Genomic DNA, 21140 nt, shown 5'->3' on the forward strand with positions numbered 1-21140 from the left:
CTATTATGTCACGTAGTCGATAAACAACATGAACTAAGAAAAACCTATGTCTAAAATTTGGACAAGATTCAAAATCCAAATTTGGTTAAAAAATTCTCTTGTATGTCCCTCAACACGTTCTTAACGTCTCATGCTCGAGGTTTATATCAGAATCCGGAATCTAAATCGACATCTATTGGCCACAACATTTCCTTACCTCTCTCGCGACATAGTTTGAATCTGACATCTTGTGAAGCAAGGCATCCGAAAAGAAGTGTGAATAAAGTTCCACCGAGGTAAAAAAAAACCTAAGATCATGATGTATCATGTAAATGAAAAGTCTAGGGTGAAATAAGGTATAATGCAAGTTTGGATAGAGTGGTACTTAATCATTTGGCTAAGTCATAAATTATTGGATCATGGTTTTGGTTCTAAGGGTTCATCATAAAAGGCTTAAGGCACAAATTAAGCACACCACATTCAATAAAAAATCATAAAACCAAGCATACATGTCATAACCATAACTATGTAAAACTGCCATAAAATCAGTTTCATGTCATTTGGAATTTATTAAAGCCATCAAATAACATAGTAGGTTTTGTAAGAGCATTTTACCACCATCTATAAAGATGAAAAGTTCAAAGATCACGATCCAGAAGATTAATAAATTCAATATCAGTTTATGGAATATGCAGATTGAAGATTATTTTACTAGAAAGATCTTCACGAAACTTTATTAGTTTTACAAAATGATGTTGAATTGCGAGGAGGATGCAAATTGAAGATTATCTTATCAAGAATAGGGGACAAGTTGTTGTTCTAAACACCAAAAATCTATGACTTGTTGGTGAGTTCAACCTTGGTGCAAATTTGGTTCGATTAAATAGGAGTGTCATGTGCTCGCTTGAATTCACGCGTGATTACGTCCTGCTAGTGACGTACATCATAAGAGTCGGAAGGAGAGTGGAGGTGGTAGGTTGGATGAAAAGAAGGTTCTAAAGATGAGCGTGAAAGCTAAAAATTTATTCATAATGTCGAGGTTCTTCGTGGTATCGAACATCGGAGATGGTATGTAATGGAATGGAGTGGTTTTACATCATCACTAATCCAAATCCTTTTTTCACTCATGTTTGTGGCAACATCGGCATCTACAAATCTCTTTCGTCCAAATTTTTCAAGGCAATGTTCATGAGATGAATTGTGAATATCAAGGTGGAGTTTGAAAATCTTGTTGATGCAAGCAATGTTGCTAGAGCTTTGAAGCATTCCTTCACGAATTTGCTCCGGTGGAAGAATCGACCACAGTTGGTCATTAGAGCGCTTGAAATTTTGGCATCTCGATAGCTTACTTGAAACAATTCGATTCTGTTTTATGTTCTTATGATTCTAGAAGCTCAAGGATTGGTACGCTCTAGGGTTGATCCAATTGACATTGTTTAGAAAATAATGGAAGCTCAAGAATCAGTAGGCTCTAGAGATGATCTAATTGTCGCTATTTAGAAATATAGTGGAAGCTCAAGGATCGGTAGACTCTAGAGTTGATCACTTGTTACTATCTAGAAACGCTGTGGAAACTCAAGGATTGGTAGGACCCATGATTAATCTAGCAGATGTTGTCTAGAAACGCAATAGAAGCTCAAGGATCGTTAGGTTCTAGAGTTGATCCAGTTGACGTTGTCTATAAATGAAGTGGAAGCTCAAGGATCAATAAGCTCGAGGGTTGATCCAACTGATGTTGTCCAGAAATGCAATGGAAGTTCAAGAATCGGTAGTTTCTTGTGAAGGTATATAGTAAAATGGTATGAAATTCACACGAATAACTGCAAGTATATACTAGTAAGTAATAAGTAAATTATTGATTCCCAGTCGGAACTATTTTTTTGTTACATTTTTTTTTTAAAAATTAGATTTAATAGTAATAAGGAAGGATCTCATATGTTTGTTGAATAGATTCTGAAGTCTTTTTCGATGGTCATGTATACTGATTACTTCCATAATCATTTTGTAATTTTCGTTAACAAAATTTTAGAAAAAGAATTATTCATAACCCTTTAATTACCTTCCAATATCAATGCAACGAAACCACCAGAGTATTAAAGAGGATTCTCTTTCTCTCTCTTCTTTTAATAAAAGAAACCATTCCGAAGGTAAACTGGCCAACTAAACTAAACAAACATCTAGATTACTAATAACAACTCTTTAATAAACTAAAATCGTACGGTCAACATGCTTTAACTACATAAAACTCTCTCGTCTCTTTTGTAAAGTTTAACTCTCCATAGACACTTTTTTAGAGGAATCAACATTTTAGTCATATAAAATTAATAGAATAAGACTAGAGAGTTATCAAGCTTGTTGTCGTCTTTAAATTGAAGTTCCCCTCCTTTGAGCCTAAGTTGTCTCTCTATGACTACCCACTCGAGACCGCTCTAGTCCTCGACCAGATCTAATTTTTATTGAAAAACATGTAAAAGCTTAAATGAGTATAAATACTCGACAAGTAGTCTACTTGTAGGTTCTTGATTATGTTCATGACCGATGTTAGGGTACCACACACTAAACCTGACTGCAATGCATAACATGAGAGTTCTTTTCTAAGGACCTAAGACTTGAGGTTCGAAATTCTAGGTTTTAAGTTCTTAAAGAATCATTTCGATTGTTGCCTAGCCTTGGCTTATGCACTTATGTGATCCCTCGTCCTAGGACGAGTTTAAAGAAGTCTATCCATTTATTTTTTCACACACAATGTATAACACTATTTTTGATCCTTAAGCACGTTTTTGAGTTACTTGATTTTAGGTTATACTATGTATTTACCGAGTAAAACATCCAATTGAAGTACGTACGTGTGATTCTTGGCCTCATCCTTCCATATTCACTTAATAATAAGTAAATTTAAAATTTTAGAGTATTTTTAAGCGGTCCCTATAAGTATATCTTAAGAAAATTGAATGACTACGTACTTACTCAGTCATGTTCGAGGTCTCGGTTTAAGTCCTTCCGAAGTTCAAAATCCTCCAAAAAAAAATTTTGTAGGTCCGTTATTGTATCAACTTTATAGAATCTCTAAGGGTGTTACTTTTACTAAAATTTGAGGATAGATCAGAAAAATCAAGGCGTGAAGTTTAATCATCATCTTCTTCTTTGAAATAAAAATTCATTGGTAGGTCATTATTAAAGTAAAATGAGGTAAGTATTGAAATTGAGACGAAACATAGTCGAACGAAGGTCAAACGAATAAAAAAGGAACTTGGATGTGTCTTCACGAGTGCAAATGGGAAGGAGTACACACACGTCAAGATGGTGTATGCACACCTATCGTACGTCACATTGCACACTTGGAGAGGTGCGACAAAATTAGGTTGGGTCGTGGGTACTGAATCGAGTCTCACATGAGTTGAAGGGTTATGGTTTTTAGAAAGAGCAAATGAAAGTCGGATCGAGTTAGACAACACATCTCCACTGGTCGTGGGACATGTTGCTCTAATTTTAATGTGACACATATCCAGTAGCAAGCTAGATGCATTACTCCTTCACTAGCTCAATACGTGTCCGCCATTGGCCTCATTGCATTTCGCGTCCCTCCAACTAATGCGTGTCACTCGTTACTTCGCCTGTGCAACCAGTTTTCAAAATTCAATGAGTTTTTCGATGTTACCAACTTCTTTACGTCTTCATAACTTTTGATACACAACTCAAATCTGGATCCCTTAAAAATTTTAAGTTCTAATCCTACTTTCTAAAGATAATTTTTCATAATCAATCCTCAACCATAGGAAGAAACATTCATGCTCAAAGTGGGTGGAAACTATACATTTATCGTTATTGGAAAATCCACGAAATCTCGGATTTCTAACCTGAATCTTCTTTGAGTTCCTTCGTGGAACTCGCGCGGAATCCCTCCTAGATCAATTTATCAAAAAATCAACCTAATTCAATAGAAACTAATGATTTGGTTAATTAAGAAAGCATTCCAAAAGAGCAGATGATGAGTTCCATCAACGATGCAAACAACACTTGCTTTACCAAACGCCATCCCTTTGGAAACAAGCACCCTCAACCTTAACCCTCACATTTATCTCACACCCACCTTCTTACTTCAAAATTACCATTTCTTTACCTTCTTTTTATTATATATTACACTATAAATAACTTACCCAATTTAAACCAACAAAATAAACGAAACGAAACATGCTGGAAGGACCTATGTTAGTTTGTGGAGATAGTTTTTCACTCTTAAAATCGAAGAGCAAGTAACGTGATCATGTCGTAGAAATACTGGGGAATCTCTCCACTCTTAGAAGTGAATAGTAAGTAACATGACTATGATGCAAGACTACATCGAGATCATCTTGAATCTAATATCCTCATTTAACCACCAAAAATATGTATAAACACCTAGACAACTATTGGAAACACTTAGGTGAATCACAAAAGGTACAAAAAAAGTCATTCTCATGAGTACCACACACACACCAACAAAATTAGTATCATTTGGTAAGACTTTCTGGCAAGGAAGACAATGAAAAACAAACCCAATTGTAGACGTAGTCGTTGAACACTCCTCATCCCAATCCCCTCCGATCGAAACATCCCATCTAACCCCAAAATCATCCCCATATTTCTATAAACAACACCAACAACAAAACCCCCACATACCAAATTCCTAATATCCCAAATGAATTGGCTGGCTCTCGACAATACCCATTTAACCTTCTTCAAATGCACCCGATGGCAACTAGAAGAAACATTAGACAAATTCACCTGCCCTTATCATTATTACTGCGACACCGTTTACCCCGGCGATTATCCCCCCGCCGTTGATTTACTTGTTCTTGTCTTCACGGTGGCGACTTACGTGTCGACCCTTTTGTTCATGCTGGCCGACGTATCGTCGTCTCGTGGGAAGAATTGTTTCGATCAACCAAAGAGGTTCCTTTTACCATCTGGGCCTGTTTCTCTTCCGATTTTGCTCTTTGTATTGACCAAAGGCCATCGAATCAATACCCTTTTCCCTCTGTTCCTCATGGGTCCTGCAATTCTTCATTTGGTTTACATCTCAGCTCTCACATTTGACAATAATGGAGGCGACAAGGACATTAAGTATGTGTTCTTTGAAGCTTCCACAATGTCTGGGATTCTTCATGCGAGCTTGAATTTGGACGCTCTGATTCTGCCTTACTACACGGGGTTGGATGCTTTGATGGGGTCCAATTTTTCTGGGGAATGTCCATCGTGTGTTTGTAGAAACGAGCCTTTGGTGGTTGGGGGGAGGTTTGTGTCTTACAGGGGTTGGTCGGGTACTACGTTTGTGGTTGTGTGTGCTTTGTGTACGAGGATTGTGTGTCGGGTGTCGGGGGAGAAGGTGAGGAGAAGAGCTGTGGTTTTGAGGTGGGTGTTGGAAGGGTTGGGTTGGGTTTTCATAACATTGGATTGTGTTTATTTGAGTGGAAATTTGGGATTGGAGAGAAGGGAGATGCAAGGTGTTGCTTATGGTTGTGTGTTTGGTTTGGTGTTTGTTCATGTCGTCAAAGTGGTGAGGAGATTGCAGTTGATGTGTTATGTGGGGAATGATTATGAATTGGACAATGTGTAAATATGGGGACTTTTTTTTTTTTTTTTTTTTTTTTGGTGTATTTTGAGTTTTTTATTTGTATATAGCAAATGTTGTCTTGGATGCGATGTGAGTGAAGCTCCGTTGCGTTTTTTATAATTCATTAGAATAAAAAAACCAAAAGTACAAGACTCAATAAGTAACCTGCTTGTAAACTTTTAATCGTGCTCATAGTAGATGCTAGGATACCACATTCTTTTCTTGTATGTTCTTACTCTTGTCCTAAGAACTTAGATTCTTAGGTTTTATCCTTGAGTTCTAAATTCTTATCATGATTTTGACTCGAGGACCTTGGTCTAAACTTGGTTTTGATCTAACGATCTTGCTAGGGTCTTGGTGAGAATGTTCGCACATTGTTCTCTATTGTCAACTTTGTTTGGTCCCTAATCAACTTTGTCTTCTTAGGAGAAAATTTAAGAAGACAAAATTTTAATTCTACACCATGCAATTTCTTCGGCTCTTCTATTTTGGGCAGAAAATTCATCATCAGGCTTATATGTAGAAACTTCTTAGAACGTACTCCTATTTTTCTTTTTTTTTTAACTTCTTTTTAAGCTTGCCTCTAGACTTTTTTGGTTGAGATGGAAAGTTTGAAGTCTCATTTTTTTTTTTTTTCTACGCCCTAGTGGCCTTCCTTTAAACCTCCTTGGTTCAGATGACAAGTCTGATGAAACCACTGATTTATAGGTTGCACTTTACTGATTAAAATAGTTTTTGGTTTGTTCTTGGCACTGTGAGTTAATAAGCTAATGATATTTTGCTTGTGTTGCTTGTTTTACTGGAACCTTTTAGCCAATTGGGATATTCTAATCAATCTGATGAGTTTCCTGCATTCGGTTTGAGTATTAGTGTTCTATGATGATGGATTTAGTTCAAGTCTCAGTGAGTATTAGTGTTCTATGATGATGGATTTAGTTCAAGTCTCAGTATCATGGTTATGCTGCATGGGACTTGACTATTAATTCTGTTGAGCTAAATGTATGTTGGTATGCGTTTTTCATCACAGGTAAAGCCTGACCCTTAAAATTATAATCTTCCCCTAGATGGATAATGTAGGTTAATCTTCCCCTAACGTTAGTCTCTATTTGGTTTGGGATAACCTTCTCTTCATTGAGCATTAATGCAAGCTTTTCATCATCTGTGAATGTGAGGTTTGCTTCATTGTGCTCATTGTTGCTGCACTCTAAAACCTCTCCCTAGTAGACGCGTTATAAAACTATGAGCCTGACAACGATACGTAACGGGCCAAAGCTGACAATATTTGCTAACGGTTGGCTTCAGCTATTACAAATGGTATCAAAGCCAAACACTAGGCCGTGTGCCAACGAGGACGTTGTGAATCACAATCACCCTTTTCTTGGCAGTGGATTTGGCGATTGTGCAACACTTACTCTCAATACTAAGTGAGTCAAGTCAAAGATCACGTTGCCTACGACCGAGTAACGTATGTTCAAGTCTCTGGCCCCGATTTGAAAAGAAGGTTTTAGAAAACGAGAGCAAAGAGATTTTGAAAGCAAGGTTGAGAGAGATTGAAAGAAATGTTATATGGCATACAAGCAAAAGAAAACACAACGGCTTAAATAACATATAACTTTTCGGGTAAGGAGAATTTGACAACTCATCCCCCTACCCTACAGTACATTTTGAGACGATTTAGGTCTGGCAGGCCTAGACGTGATTTCGCCGAACGGTCTTACAAAATCAGGGAGAGGAGTTGATAACTAGTCACAACCCCTATAGTACATTCTGGGCATTTCATATCTACTAAGCGTAGACATGATTCTACTGAAACGTCATACACCTAGAAAAAATAAAGAAAGAAACTATATATCATGAAAGCAGTAAATGAAAGCGATAAAGTGATACAAGGCAAGAGTTTCGACTTGTAATGGGCATGTGGTCATGGGCAACACGCCTTGAACAAGCATGACCGAGACACTGGGCCCCAAGGGGGATGGATTGTGAGATCTCATGTATGTTGGAGAGGGGAATGAAACATTCCTTGTAGAAACTTCTCCTTAGTAGAGACGTTTTAAAACGTGAGGTTGAGAGCAATACATAACGGGCCAAAGCGGGCAATATCTGCTAGTGCTGGGTTTGCTGATCTCACATCGGTTGGAGAGACGAATGAAACATTCCTTATTAGGGTGTGAAAACCTCTCCCTCATAGATGGGTTTGAAAACCGTAGGTTGATAGCGATAGGTAACGACCAAAGCAAACAATATCTTCTAGCATTGGGCTCAACATTAACATAGATGATACTACATAATGGGAGCGTGAAAGGGGTGCTACGACGAATTGACTTGACAAAATCAAATCGTGTTTAATTTTTTATTCGCATTCGAGACCGAATTAAAATGAGTGATTCATAACCCAAACATGATACTCAAAATAAGTGATTTGTGAAGCCAACAAAATGTTGTACTTCATTGTTTTCAAACAATGGTCAAACTTGGACAATGAAATTTGGGTCTCCGGTTTAAAAATCTCACGCAATAACATCTCTTCCAATTCTTCGTCTTGCCGATTCATTTATCCAATTTTGAAGGATTTCTGAATCTTTCATTAGAAATGCAAATGCAAATGCAATGCGCCATGGAATTGGTGGTTTCGTTGCTATGGAATCAAGGGCAACGCCGACTCTGTCTCGATTCGCCGACCTCCTCCTTGTTGCTTCCATCACCAAAACCCTATCGGAATCAGGTACTCGAACCCTTCAACACCAATCACTTTCGATATCGGAGCCTCTCCTCCTCCAAATACTCCGTAGCAGATCTGTTCATCCTTCGAATAAGCTCGATTTCTTCAAATGGTGCTCTCTCAGCCCTAATTTCAGCCATTCAGCCTCCACATATTCTCAAATCTTCCGTACCCTCTGTCGCTCCGGATACCTCCATGAGGTTCCCCTTTTACTCTCCTCGATGAAGCGAGACGGTGTTGATGTTGATTCTCACACTTTCAAGGTCCTTCTCGATGCGTTTATCAGGTCTGGTAAATTCGATGCTGCTCTTGAAATTTTAGACCATATGGAAGAGTTAGGAACTAGCTTGGAACTTAACACGTACAACTCTGTTCTCGTCGCTCTCGTCAGGAAAAACCAGGTGGGTTTGGCATTGTCAATTTTCTTTAAGCTCTTTGATGCTTTTAGTACTGGAGGGCAAGAAGGTAGTGCTGTACCTAGTTTTTCCTTCTTGCCTAATGCACTTGCTTGTAATGAATTGTTGGTTGCTCTTAGGAGATCAGACATGAGGGTTGAGTTCAAAAAGGTTTTTGACAAGCTTAGAACAATTAGAAGCTTTGAGTTTAATGTCTGCGGTTATAATATATGCATTCATGCTTTTGGGTGTTGGGGTTATCTGGATACTTCTCTTGCCCTGTTCAAAGAAATGAAGCAAAGGAGCTTAGTTTCGGTGTCTTTTGGTCCAGATTTGTGTACATATAATAGCCTTATTCATGTGCTCTGTTTGGTAGGGAAGGTAAACGATGCACTTATTGTGTGGGAGGAACTTAAAGGGTCAGGTCATGAGCCTGATGCCTTCACATACCGTCTTATAATTCAGGGTTGCTGTAAATCTTACCGAATGGACGATGCTACCGCGATTTTTAATGAAATGGAGTACAATGGATTTGTCCCAGATACCATTGTATATAATTCTCTCCTTGATGGGTTATTTAAGGCTCGGAGAGTTATTGAAGCATGTCAATTCTTTGATAAAATGGTGCAAGAAGGTGTTAGAGCTTCTCCTTGGACATACAATATTCTAATTGATGGATTATTTAGGAATGGAAGAGCTGAAGCTAGCTACACTTTATTCTGTGATTTGAAGAAAAAGGGTCAATTTGTTGATGGTGTTACTTACAGCATCATTATACTGCAACTGTGTAAAGAGGGACTGCTTGAGGAAGCACTACAATTGGTTGAAGAAATGGAAGCGAGAGGCTTTGTTATTGATCTTGTTACTGTAACATCTTTGTTGATTGCAATGCACAAGCAAGGGCAGTGGGAAGGGTTAGAGAGGCTCATGAAGCACATTAGAGAAGGTGATTTGGTCCCCAATGTGCTGAAATGGAAGGCCAATATGGAAGATTCAGTGAAGTATCAGAAAAATAAAAGGAAAGACTACTCATCTCTGTTTTCTCCAAAGGAGGATCTGAGTGAGATTATAAGTTCAAGAGCTTCTTCTGTTGCTAAAGTTAATGTTGATGATATTTCCGAAAACACAGAAGAAAAAGATGATGACAATTGGTCATCATCCCCACATGTAGATCTCTTGGCTAATCTTGCTAAGTCTACAGGTGATTCATTGCAACCGTTCTCTCTTAGTCCAGGGCAACGAGTTCAAGCAAAAGGGGACAACTCATTCGATATCGATATGGTCAATACATTTTTGTCTATTTTTCTAGCAAAGGGAAAATTGAGCTTAGCTTGTAAGTTGTTTGAGATCTTCAGCGATATGGGCGTGAACCCAGTGAGGTACACCTACAATTCAATGTTGAGTGCATTTGTGAAGAAGGGATACTTTCATCAGGCATGGGGTATATTTAACGAAATGGGCGAGAAGGTATGTCCAGCTGATATAGCCACGTATAATTTGATAATTCAAGGACTCGGGAAGATGGGTAGAGCAGATCTTGCAAGTTCGGTTCTGGAAAAGCTAATGGAGCAGGGTGGCTATCTCGATATCGTAATGTACAACACGTTGATGAATGCGCTGGGGAAGGCAGGTAGAATGGATGATGTAAATAAGCTTTTTGAGCAAATGAGGAGCAGTGGGATAAACCCAGATGTTGTCAGTTTTAATACACTTATTGAAGTTCACAGCAAAGCAGGTCGGTTTAAGGACGCTTACAAATTTTTGAAGATGATGCTGGATTCGGGCTGTTCCCCGAACCATGTCACGGATACAATTTTGGATTTCCTAGGGAGAGAGATTGAGAAAGCGAGGTATGAAAAAGCTTCAATCATCCGTGACAAGAACAGTTCTTGACTTTCCTGTTAACATTGGAGTTGTTGTTTTCATTTCTATTGCAATTTTCTGTAGTCTTCCTGTAAGAATGGGATCTAATTTGTTTGTGAACAAGTATTTAAAAGTCGGTCTAATTTACTTGATCGAGTAATTTTCCCATTCTTGTATGTTCGGCCCTCGGAGTACAGGAATAAGAAAAGGGGAACAGAGAGATCAGAACTTGGATTTTTTTTTTTTAGCTCTACAAACACAGGCACCTATGCGTTATCTACTAACCCATCTTTGAATTCGAACTCCGCTTTAGTGTCACAGTTGCACTCTTGCAGTAGTGGAACAGTGATTGTGGGAACACTTGTTCTTTACCTAGCATACAAGTCAGCTATATGAAATTCAGACTTTGCGGATAATATCAACGTATGCTTGAACTTTGAGTCACGTTTGAAAGAAATATTTTGGAAAATGTGAGCGAGGAAGTATATTGAAAACAATTGTAAAGAAAGCAATGTTAGAAGCTAAAAGCGAGTATGCAACGACAACGACTTTGATAGCATATAACCCCAGTAGTAAGAATTGATAACTGATCAAATCTTCTTATAGTACCATGAATTGATAACTGATCAAATCTTCTTATAGTACCATTTTGGATATCTCATCGATCATACATCTTTGTATTGACACAACATGAAATAGTAAAGATCTATCTAAGATGAATAAAAATGGGGGTTGGAATGCAACACATCTTGAATAAGCAACACGTCTTGTGTGGCCATAGGCAACACGTCTTGAATAAGCAACACGTCTTGGACAAGCATAATCGGTACATTTAACATGTGGCCATAGGCAACACGTCTTGAATAAGCATAACTGTGACACTTACCTGTAATATGATTAAAACTCAATTTGAAGGTTTTAGTATTTGAAATGGAAGGGTAAGCATTTGGAATTAAAATTGATAATTGTTTTCAAGTTTATGAGATTCATAGGTTAGGATATGTGAAACAAACATTAATAGCACCGATGATGTACTACTGATCTCACTTATTCATTCAAACAAATCTGATCAACCGCTTAATATATACAAACAAACCTGATCAACCGCTTAATATAGACGTATTTATAAATTTTCAATTTTATATTTAATAGAATTTCAAAATTTTAATTTTTAAATATGAAATTAGAGACACAAAATTTCACTAAATTTGATTTTTCTTCTTTTTTAAAAAAGAAAAAGAAAAAAATAATTATAAATATTAAAAATGAGCAAGTGGAGATTAAAGAGAGAATAAAGCATAGTAATGGAACGGAAAGGGCGAGACGTTGAACAAATAACCAAAATCAAAACCAAATTGGGAAGCAAATAAAGCTTCCCTTCCCCTTCCCCTTCCCATTCCCATTCCCATTCCCATTCGAATCCCTACCTCCATACCATCTCCATCCATTCCCTTCCACTGCCTCACCCATGGATGAACAATTTCAATTGGAAGAACATCTCTCCACCAAATGGATTATGGAATTGAAGACCAAAGTTGTTCATATTAAGATCGCAGCCTCAGATCTCAAGGCTACATGATTTCTGATCCATTTATCCCTTCTTATCCGATTCAACCACGCCGCCATATTCTCCAATCTTTTCTTGCCCTTCGATTTGCATCACAGGGTGGCGCTGGCGCTGGCGCCGATGTGCTTCTGCTGTACCCGACCCGACTGTGAAGCAATATATATATATTTCCGCTTTTGGAAAATCAGGACCATGTCTCTGTTTGACCAATGATCATGGACCAAGACCGAGGACACGGAGCTAAGGTTAGGGTTTTGATCGAGAAGGCTACCAACTCCACTGATTCGGAAGTTCATCCTCGCCTCCTCAAGGCCATCAAATCGGTTGTTCGGTCTTCCGACTCTGAGCTCCGAGTCGCCGCCCTAACTCTTATGGACCTTATGAAGCGCGACCATTCTCAGGTTTCTTGTCTAATCTTTTTCTTTCAAATTTCAGTTTCGATTTTATGTTCTTGAGTTCAATTCGTCGATTCCGACTTGTTTTATGGTATAAGCGTTCATTATTTGTGATTTAACCTGAAGTTTGTATTTCATCGTTTCGGAACTTTCTTTGCCTTGGAATTGGATTGAAGTTTAGCTTAATTGACCCATTTATCTTATGCAAAGACTGATAAATCTCCTTCAAACAAAAGGGTTTCTTCTCTATTCTCTAAGGAATAGGCTTAGTTGCTGCAGTCGATAGTTCATAACAGTGCTTGGATTGACAGCCTGCATCTTTTCCATGGAATAATGTGCTCTGAGAAAATTGTGAGCACTGTAGGTCTAATTGAGTGAAGAATTAAATTTTGATGTTCTGGCCACCCAACTTGTAAATTGTGATGCATCATTTTGTGCTGCCTCTCTGCGGTTCTTCTGTAACTTAACACGTTGTAAAATTATTTCTTGACCGTGACTGCGAGGTATATGCTTTTATCAAAATATGCTTGTTGTATATATTTTTTCAATGTGGAAAGATGCTTTTGTTTAGTTTGTGGCTTAAATCTCAGTTATGGGTTGGACTTGTTCATCAGGATAAGGTCATAATGAGGAGTTTAGTAATGTTTAAGACATCAGAAATATTAGAGGCTATTAGGCATATTTCCTCAGTCTTTAGCATAAAGCGATAACTCTTGCTTAATTTTTTTGCTCCCTCATTGACTGGTCTGGTAATGGAACTTCGGAATGATAGACGTGGTAATCACATCTTTAGTTTGTCGTATTTGAGGGTATCGGTGTTATTTATCTTGATATGTCTTCTTTTTATAGTAGTATAAGAAAAATTAAAGAACTCAGAATAAACCAAATGTCCTCTTGGTTACTGTTGTCTTAATGTTTCATCTTTTTGAGCTGTTGCAAATCCTTGTGAAGAGAATAGGCACAGGGAGTAGCCTGACAGCAATGATGGAATTATATGAATCCTTTAGCTTTTTTTTTTTTTTCTTTTTGTTGGCAGGTCCGCTATCTCGCACTTCTGGTAATTGATGAACTTTTCATGAGATCAAAGCTTTTTAGATCCCTTGTTGTTGAGAACTTGGATCAACTGTTGACATTAAGTGTTGGATTCAGAAGAAATGTGCCACTTCCTGCACCAGCAGCTGTTGCATCTATATTACGTTCAAAGGCAATCGAGTTTTTGGAGAAGTGGAACGATTCTTTTGGTATTTACCACAGACAGCTTAGATTAGGTTATGACTACCTAAGGAACATTCTTCGATTCAAGTTTCCAAATATACAGGCAAATGCAGCGCGGCGTCAGCAAGAGAGAATGAAAAGAGAAAGAAGGTCAAAAGAGATACTTATTAGCAAGTTTGAAATGTTGAAAGGGAATTTTTCTTCTATCAAGGAAGAGATTCAATCGACTTTAGACGAGATCAAGGAGTGTTTGGATATTGTTCATTCTAAAGAGGATTCCAAAGCCATGATTCCCTTGGATGATGACATCACAGAAGACTTTCGACCTTCCGAGCTGAGACAGATTCGTCTTGATGCACTGAAAGAAGGGGAAATGGTTCATGAGAATAATGATAATAAAGTGATTTTTGATGCATTAAGGGAGGTTTACAAGCTCATGTCAAAACATCTGGTTTCCATCAAAGAGTGGATTTCTGTTCTTGTTAGGGTTGACTCAACGGACACAAGATTCAGGGATTCAGCCTTAAGGGAGTTCATCGACATACGAAATAGTCTATGTGCAGTGAAGAAGAGATGTGAAGAATCGGGTTGTACTTTTACAGAGAGTGCAAACCATGACGACAAAGATGAAGATTTCTGGGAAGAAGGTCCGGTGGGCGCAACGGAGAATGGAGATTCTGTTGCATATGAAAGGAAAAAAGAAGATGTTGCCATGAATGGAGGTTCCTTTACGTACGAAAGGAAAAATGAAGATCTTGTTGTGGCGCCAACATCCAACGTGATTAAAAATGCAGGCACTGAAACCATTAGTGAGGCACATGTTGGCAAGGCGGTGCCAAATGGCGAAGTTGGTAGTAGTGATTCAGCCCCCTCCCTAAGGAATAAGCTCTTAGCTGATGCTCCAGTTATTGAATGGGGCTCTTTCTTAAATACGTGGGACTCGAAGATGGATATTCTGGCTAACCAGCGAGGATTAGAGCTTGAAAGTCACTGGGGTCGAGTAGACTACGACGCAACAATTCCTGCAGAGAAAATTGCAGAACTAAATGTCCGGGCTTCACTGTACAAGGAAGATCAACCCGAAATTCAACCATGTCGTGCTCCTTTAAGAAAAGGAGGACTTTGTCAGAGAAGGGATCTAAGAGTGTGCCCATTTCATGGACCTATTGTACCGCGTGATGATGAAGGACGACCATTCGACACGAGCTCTTCATTGGATGAAACAACTCCTCCCAATCAAGAGATGGGATCCGTTGAAAAGTTAGTGAAACAGGCTGTGAAAAATGTACGTGCCAGAGATAAAGAGGCAGCGGAGAAGCGAGAACGTGACAAACAAGCACTGAAACGTGCCAAACTTGCGAAGATTAGAGAGCACAATGAAGCTGTTTTGCGCGACGCTGCAGTGGCATCGACATCAAGATCTTCTGGTTTGGGCGAGTGTATGGAAACAACTGGTGAAATGAGTGGATCAGCTGGGAAGAAGAAGAAAACACTTGCGTCGATGCTGCGTAAGAAGACGTTGACAAAAGATCGAATATCGCAGAGGCTTTTAGGCATAAGGTCCAGGGATTCAACTCAGAGGCAGCTTACACTGAGTCAAGGAGCTAACTATGGCGATGCATTCCCAAATCAGTGGTAAATCCCGTCTCCATAACTTGTGGGTCTAAAGGGGAATGGCTGTCCATACATGAAACTGTTTATTGGATTAAATTTTGTATATTCCTTTGTTTATTCCATGGGACATCTGAGTGAAGCAAATAAGATAAAAAAAACAATATGTTTTTTTTTTTATTTATTTATTTAAAAAGAAAAAAAACAGTATATTCCTTTGTTTGTATTATTTTTCTAAATTTTATTCTTAAAAAAACAAATAAAATTAGAATATTATAAGAAATAAAATAAAAGCTCATAAATTTCAATTGGTGTATATCATTCCATAAGTAATAATTATTTCAATTTTATAATCAAACTAATGTTAGTATAGAACTTATTGGATTTGTTTGCCAACTCAGTTTCTAAGCACTTCCTTTCAATAATATATTTTGTAAATAATATCTTTTAAGAGTATAGTGAAAAGAAAGAACTTTTGAAAGTTTAAATAAAAGAGGAAAGTAGAATATTCAAAAAAGCTTGATGACTAAAAAATTCAATCCACCCAACCATACGGTCGAAAAGTCAAATGAGTCAATCAAAAAAAATCTAAATCTAATGAACCCAACCAAACCCACGTTTTACGTTTTGTTGTGAACTTATGAACTTAATCAAACCCACGTTTTGTTGTGAACTTATGAACTTAATCAAACCCACGTTTTGTTGTGAACTTATGAACTTAATCAAACCCACGTCTACGTTTTGTTGTGAACTTATGAACTTAATCAAACCCGCGTCTTGTTGTGAACTTATGAACTTATTTAGGTTGGATTGAGTTTAATTCAATTAAATCAAAACTTTACAAATAGGTTTGGTTACTGAATTCTTCTAAAACTAGATTGTGTTGAATTGAACTGACTCGAATTCATTGTTAATTTTAAAAAATACATTTTATTTACAATACCATTAAATATACTTATATTTATTTAATTTTTATTTAATTTAAAATTTTTTTATTATTTATTTTTCACCATTTATAGGTAATTTTTTAAAATATATATTGAAATTTAAATTTAAATCTTAATTAAATATTTAAAAATAAATAAATATATGTTTTAAGAAACAGCGTTTTAATTTTATTAAAATAAAAATTTGCATAACAACCACCTAACTAAAAAATGTATAAATATAATTTAAATACTTCAAATTAAATATATTTTTCTCCAATTGTATTTAATATATCAAATATATTAAATGTTAATTTGGACGCTTTAAAGGCATGTGTCCCTCTCTCCTTGTGGTTACATTAGTTTCAAATTTTTTTACTTTTAGTTTAATTATTTTTATCTTTTACTGACTTAATTCAACTTGGTTGGTTCGCTAAAGTTGATGAGTTTTCTAATATCTTTCTAACGAAACTAATTTCTTTCCATTTTGTTAACTATAAAGAGAAATAAATCCATCCAAAACAGGCCGAAAGCTAAGTTGTTATCGTTCTAGAGGTTCAATCAAAGCTCCATCTTTTAGTGCATTTTGACGTGAGGTTCATTCATAAAAAGATGTGTGAGATCCTCCTTAGAACAATACATAAAATATCATAACTTAAACGTACATAAATCTCATTGTTTAGGAGAGAAACCGAGACTAAAACTCATTGATTATTAATAATTTTGGAAGATTCAAATAGGAATTTGAGTATAGTTGGAAATTATAAAGAATGGAAGAAGGAAAGCATTACTTGTGAAGTGAGAAATTATGTAATTAACTTTGGAGTGAAGTAATACTTTGTCCCATTATTTTATTTTCTCTCTATAAAATTCTTCTTCACTAAAACACTCCATTTTTTCCCAATATATTCTTTTCTTCTTACTTCTTTTTCCTTTATAGCTTTGGCGTTTTACTCTATCAGGGGTTTAAAGATCTCTATTCGAGTATTGTCATGATTACCTTATTATAGATTTCCAAGGACCATCAATATAGCATTATACACTGCTTGCATATACATCTCGTCCTTAAGACACGCAATAAAGTGGTCTATCTGCATCTTCTCTAAATTGACCAGCACTAACACAAACCCTACCAATCTATTGGGCACTATGTCTTACTTTCGACCGTCTCCATGCCCTATTTCGATTCAAGGAAAGCTACCTGTTTCTTGGGCCTAGCTACCGCAGGGTAGTACTTCCTTGTCTAGGCATCTATACATCACTAACTCTTTCTCAATATTGAGCATCGTGTGAGTGCTCTTCTACTCAAAGCCCACAAACAATAAACAAAGAACACAACCATCTACCATTGGGTTCGACAATTATTGGGAATGAATTAAGAGACGAATATCTCACCCACCACACCACTCCAACACATTATTGAGAACTTGGATCCCCACTCTCTATCCAAACCTATGTTTTGCCCACTCCCATTATTGTTGCTTACATCAATTATTTGTACCCTAACAAAACTCACTATACCTTTTCTATACCTCATCTACCATTCTCACCTACTTTTTATTCCCAATTTTATTTCATTTTACGTTTTTTCAGTACTAAACATTAATTGATTTCATATGATAATATTATTTCACAATTTAAGTAGCCTAAAAAAAAAAATGATAAAATGAGAATAAATAGAAGATGGGAATCTTAATATTATATAATTTTTTGTAAAAAAATTAAAAGTCTTAACAAAAATAATTAATTCAAAATAAAACAATTTAAAAAATGAAATTTATTCCAACTACAATCATTTGAGAGAGAAACTAATTATTGGTATTATTATTTGGTCAAATATACGATTTATTTGCAAATTCATGATTTTTTTTTTTTTTTTTTTTTTTTTTTTTTTTTAATAAAATGTTTGACATTTAGAGGCATTTAGGTGGAGTAAGGAATTTTGTTTTCGTTGACTAAATCAAGGTGGGGATAGACAATGTATTCATCTTCTCAATTATTATTATTATTATTATTAGTCTTTTTCAATGAAAATTAACAATGTTATATTTTCGGACTCACAGGGGTTCGTATAACTTAACAATGCCTGTGTTATCCAATCCCGACCACAAATGTTGAGGTGGGTTAGATTTTTTTTCAACAAAATTTGGATAGATTTGCCACATTTTTTGTTGGGTCGATCTGGACCGGTACAAAAATAGAGTTGCAACTTATAAGTTTGTAACTAATGTTAATGATATTTGATATTTTAGTTATTTAGTCGTATTATTAGTTTTTGGGCGATGGTTGGGAATGAAATAATAAAAAGTGAGAAGGAGAGGAAGAGGTGAGAAAGAAGGAAGGGAAGTTGGGTTGATTTATAATAACCCCAATCCATAACCACATCGACCCATCAGAAAAATGGGAATGAAAAAGAAAAGGAAAAGCTTCCATTATTAACTAATCTCTCCTTCTAAATCCCACCTTAATTCTTCCTTCTCCCTGTTTCTGTAATCTCAGCCACCCAATTCATCTCTCTGTTCAACCATTTTCAATCCTCTCTTCTTCATTCACTCTTCCCATTCTCCCATTTTCCCAATTCCCTTCTAAAATTTTCCCCCAATTCGGCCATATTAATGGCGGAAACCTCTTCCCCATCAAAACCCATCAACCCATTTTGATTCTCCTTCGGTTCTTGTTCCGGATTTCATTGTTTTTCTTTGTTGTTGTGCCAAAATGGAGCTGGATGGCATCGAGGGCGTGCCATCCATGGATGTGATGGACGAGGAGGATAAGACCCTTCAACGTCACTGTCAGTTTCCTTCCATTTCCAAGCCTCGGATCAACAATAACGACAATCCCACCACCACAAGTGTTCACGAGCTTCTCGAATGTCCCGTTTGCACCAATTCTATGTATCCCCCAATTCATCAGGTTCCTTCCATGCCCCCCTTTTCCCCCTTTTCTTGCATCACTTGTTTCTGATCTGTTTGATTCATTCTGAAATTTTGGGTTTGTTGGTTTACATTCTTAACATTGATCTTCTGTTCAATGGGGCCATTCCTTTTGTCGATCCATCGGTTCTTGTAATGTTTTCTTTATTTTTTTTCTATTGTTATTGTTATTCTTTTGCCTTTCGTTTGTCAGTCTGCAATGTGTCAAAATTGTTACCTAAGGCCCTGCGGTTCCATATACTCATAACCAAAAATGAAAAGCCATTATGTTGTTATCATTTGTTGTTCTTTAGTCAACTCCGTTCACAAACTGAAATCAATTGTGCCCTTTTTGGGGTTTGTTTAATGAGTACAAGGAGGAGGAATACACAAACTCTATCTCATATTATAGGCTAAATTTCATCAATTGGGGAAGTGGGAATCCTCACAACTATCCTGGCTGCAGGATCGGCCTTGCATTTGACAGGAATTGACTTCATTTTGATGTTCCTACCCCGTTCATAGTCACTTTGTAATAGCTCAAGCCCACCGCTTTCAGGTATTGCCCTCTTTGGGCTTTTCCTCAAGGTTCTTCAAAACATGCCGGTTAGGGAGAGGTCTTATAAAGGGTATTTCGTTTTCCTAGCCAACCAATGTGGCTAAAAATATGAATACTGAGATCATCTGTTGCTCTATTTCATATGAGATTGAATATTGTGAAGGTTTTTGTTAGTAATCCAATGGTCAGAGCATCTCTTTTGCTGACAACAGACTGTTTCTTAAGTGAGTTTTAAAGGCTGAAGTAGTTAGGATGTGCATTGGACAATGTATGTTGAATTCAATTTTATTGTGCAGTGCCCCAATGGTCATACCCTCTGTTCTTCATGTAAAACAAGGGTAGACAACCGTTGTCCAACGTGCAGACAAGAGCTCGGCGATATCAGGTGTCTAGCGTTAGAGAAAATAGCTGAATCGCTTAAACTGGCTTGTAAATTCTGCACGTTCGGGTGCCCGGAGATATTGCCTTACTACAGCAAACTCAAACATGAGTCTGCCTGTTACTTTAGACCATATACCTGTCCTTATGCTGGATCAGACTGTCCAGTTGATGGGGATATTCCTTTCCTTGTTTCTCATCTTCGTGACGATCACAAAGTCGACATGCATTCTGGATGCACGTTTAATCATCGTTATGTAAAGGCTAATCCATGCGAAGTCGAAAATGCTACATGGATGCTAACTGTGAGTATCTGTTGTTTTGATTCAGCTCAGTTATTTTACAACTTGTCTGATGCTCTTATTTTTGGTTTTCTCAGGTGTTCCACTGTTTTGGGCAGTATTTCTGTCTTCATTTTGAAGCCTTTCAGCTGGGTATGGCACCGGTTTACATGGCGTTTCTCCGATTCATGGGGGACGAAACGGATGCTCGAAACTACAGTTACAGCCTTGAGGTGGGTGGAAATGGGAGGAAGCTGATATGGGAGGGCAACCCTCGAAGCATTCGGGACAACCACAAGAAAGTTCGAGACAGCCACGATGGCCTCATTATACAACGAAACATGGCGCTCTTCTTTTCGGGCGGAGAAAGGAAAGAGCTGAAGCTTCGGATCACAGGACGGATTTGGAAAGAACAAAATAAACAGTAACATTGTTAGAGGTTCAACTCTATGATGTGACTGTTATGCATAACATTTTCTCTTCAACTTTATCCAATCTTGAATCATCAGAGCTCCTCAGCAGCTCATAATCACTTTTCAAACCAATCTCCAATTCCAACTTCTTTGTAATTCAGATTAGCTTTTACAATGTCAAACTTTGAGGCTTGTTTTGGAAACCCTTTTCACCACAATTTAGTTGCTTATATCATTTGGTTTCTTTTTTCAATAAAACTTTAGCTAAAACGTCGTGTAAGCCTCGACATCATTCATCTAAGCATTCAAGTAGCCAAAATATGCTCAACCT

General features: G+C 37.2%; 4 protein-coding genes across 4 annotated transcripts; all 4 read left to right on the forward strand.

Annotated features, from left to right (window-relative positions):
* Positions 1 to 4569: 4569 nt before the first annotated feature.
* Positions 4570 to 5603, forward strand: LOC111807512 (uncharacterized). The gene has a single exon (XM_023693259.2). The coding sequence runs from the start codon at positions 4658 to 4660 to the stop codon at positions 5573 to 5575; it is 918 nt and encodes a 305-aa protein (XP_023549027.2). The 5' UTR covers positions 4570 to 4657; the 3' UTR covers positions 5576 to 5603.
* Positions 5604 to 8050: 2447 nt separating this feature from the next.
* LOC111807803 (Tetratricopeptide repeat (TPR)-like superfamily protein) lies at positions 8051 to 10784 on the forward strand. The gene has a single exon (XM_023693673.2). The coding sequence runs from the start codon at positions 8183 to 8185 to the stop codon at positions 10580 to 10582; it is 2400 nt and encodes a 799-aa protein (XP_023549441.2). The 5' UTR covers positions 8051 to 8182; the 3' UTR covers positions 10583 to 10784.
* A 1108-nt stretch (positions 10785 to 11892) lies between these two features.
* Positions 11893 to 15524, forward strand: LOC111806883 (ENTH/VHS protein). The gene is made up of 2 exons (XM_087129456.1): positions 11893 to 12520; positions 13551 to 15524. Exons 1-2 carry the CDS (start codon positions 12329 to 12331, stop codon positions 15366 to 15368), a joined length of 2010 nt encoding a protein of 669 aa, XP_086985582.1. The 5' UTR covers positions 11893 to 12328; the 3' UTR covers positions 15369 to 15524.
* A 3091-nt stretch (positions 15525 to 18615) lies between these two features.
* On the forward strand, positions 18616 to 21044 carry LOC111807390 (E3 ubiquitin-protein ligase SINAT3). The gene is made up of 3 exons (XM_023693102.2): positions 18616 to 19179; positions 20034 to 20420; positions 20495 to 21044. The coding sequence occupies exons 1-3, from the start codon at positions 18982 to 18984 to the stop codon at positions 20822 to 20824; spliced, it is 915 nt and encodes a 304-aa protein (XP_023548870.1). The 5' UTR covers positions 18616 to 18981; the 3' UTR covers positions 20825 to 21044.
* Positions 21045 to 21140: the final 96 nt, after the last annotated feature.

The sequence above is a fragment of the Cucurbita pepo genome, chromosome 12 (assembly GCF_057944985.1).
Source record: "Cucurbita pepo subsp. pepo isolate OVF chromosome 12, ASM5794498v1, whole genome shotgun sequence".
Taxonomy (NCBI): Eukaryota; Viridiplantae; Streptophyta; class Magnoliopsida; order Cucurbitales; family Cucurbitaceae; genus Cucurbita; species Cucurbita pepo.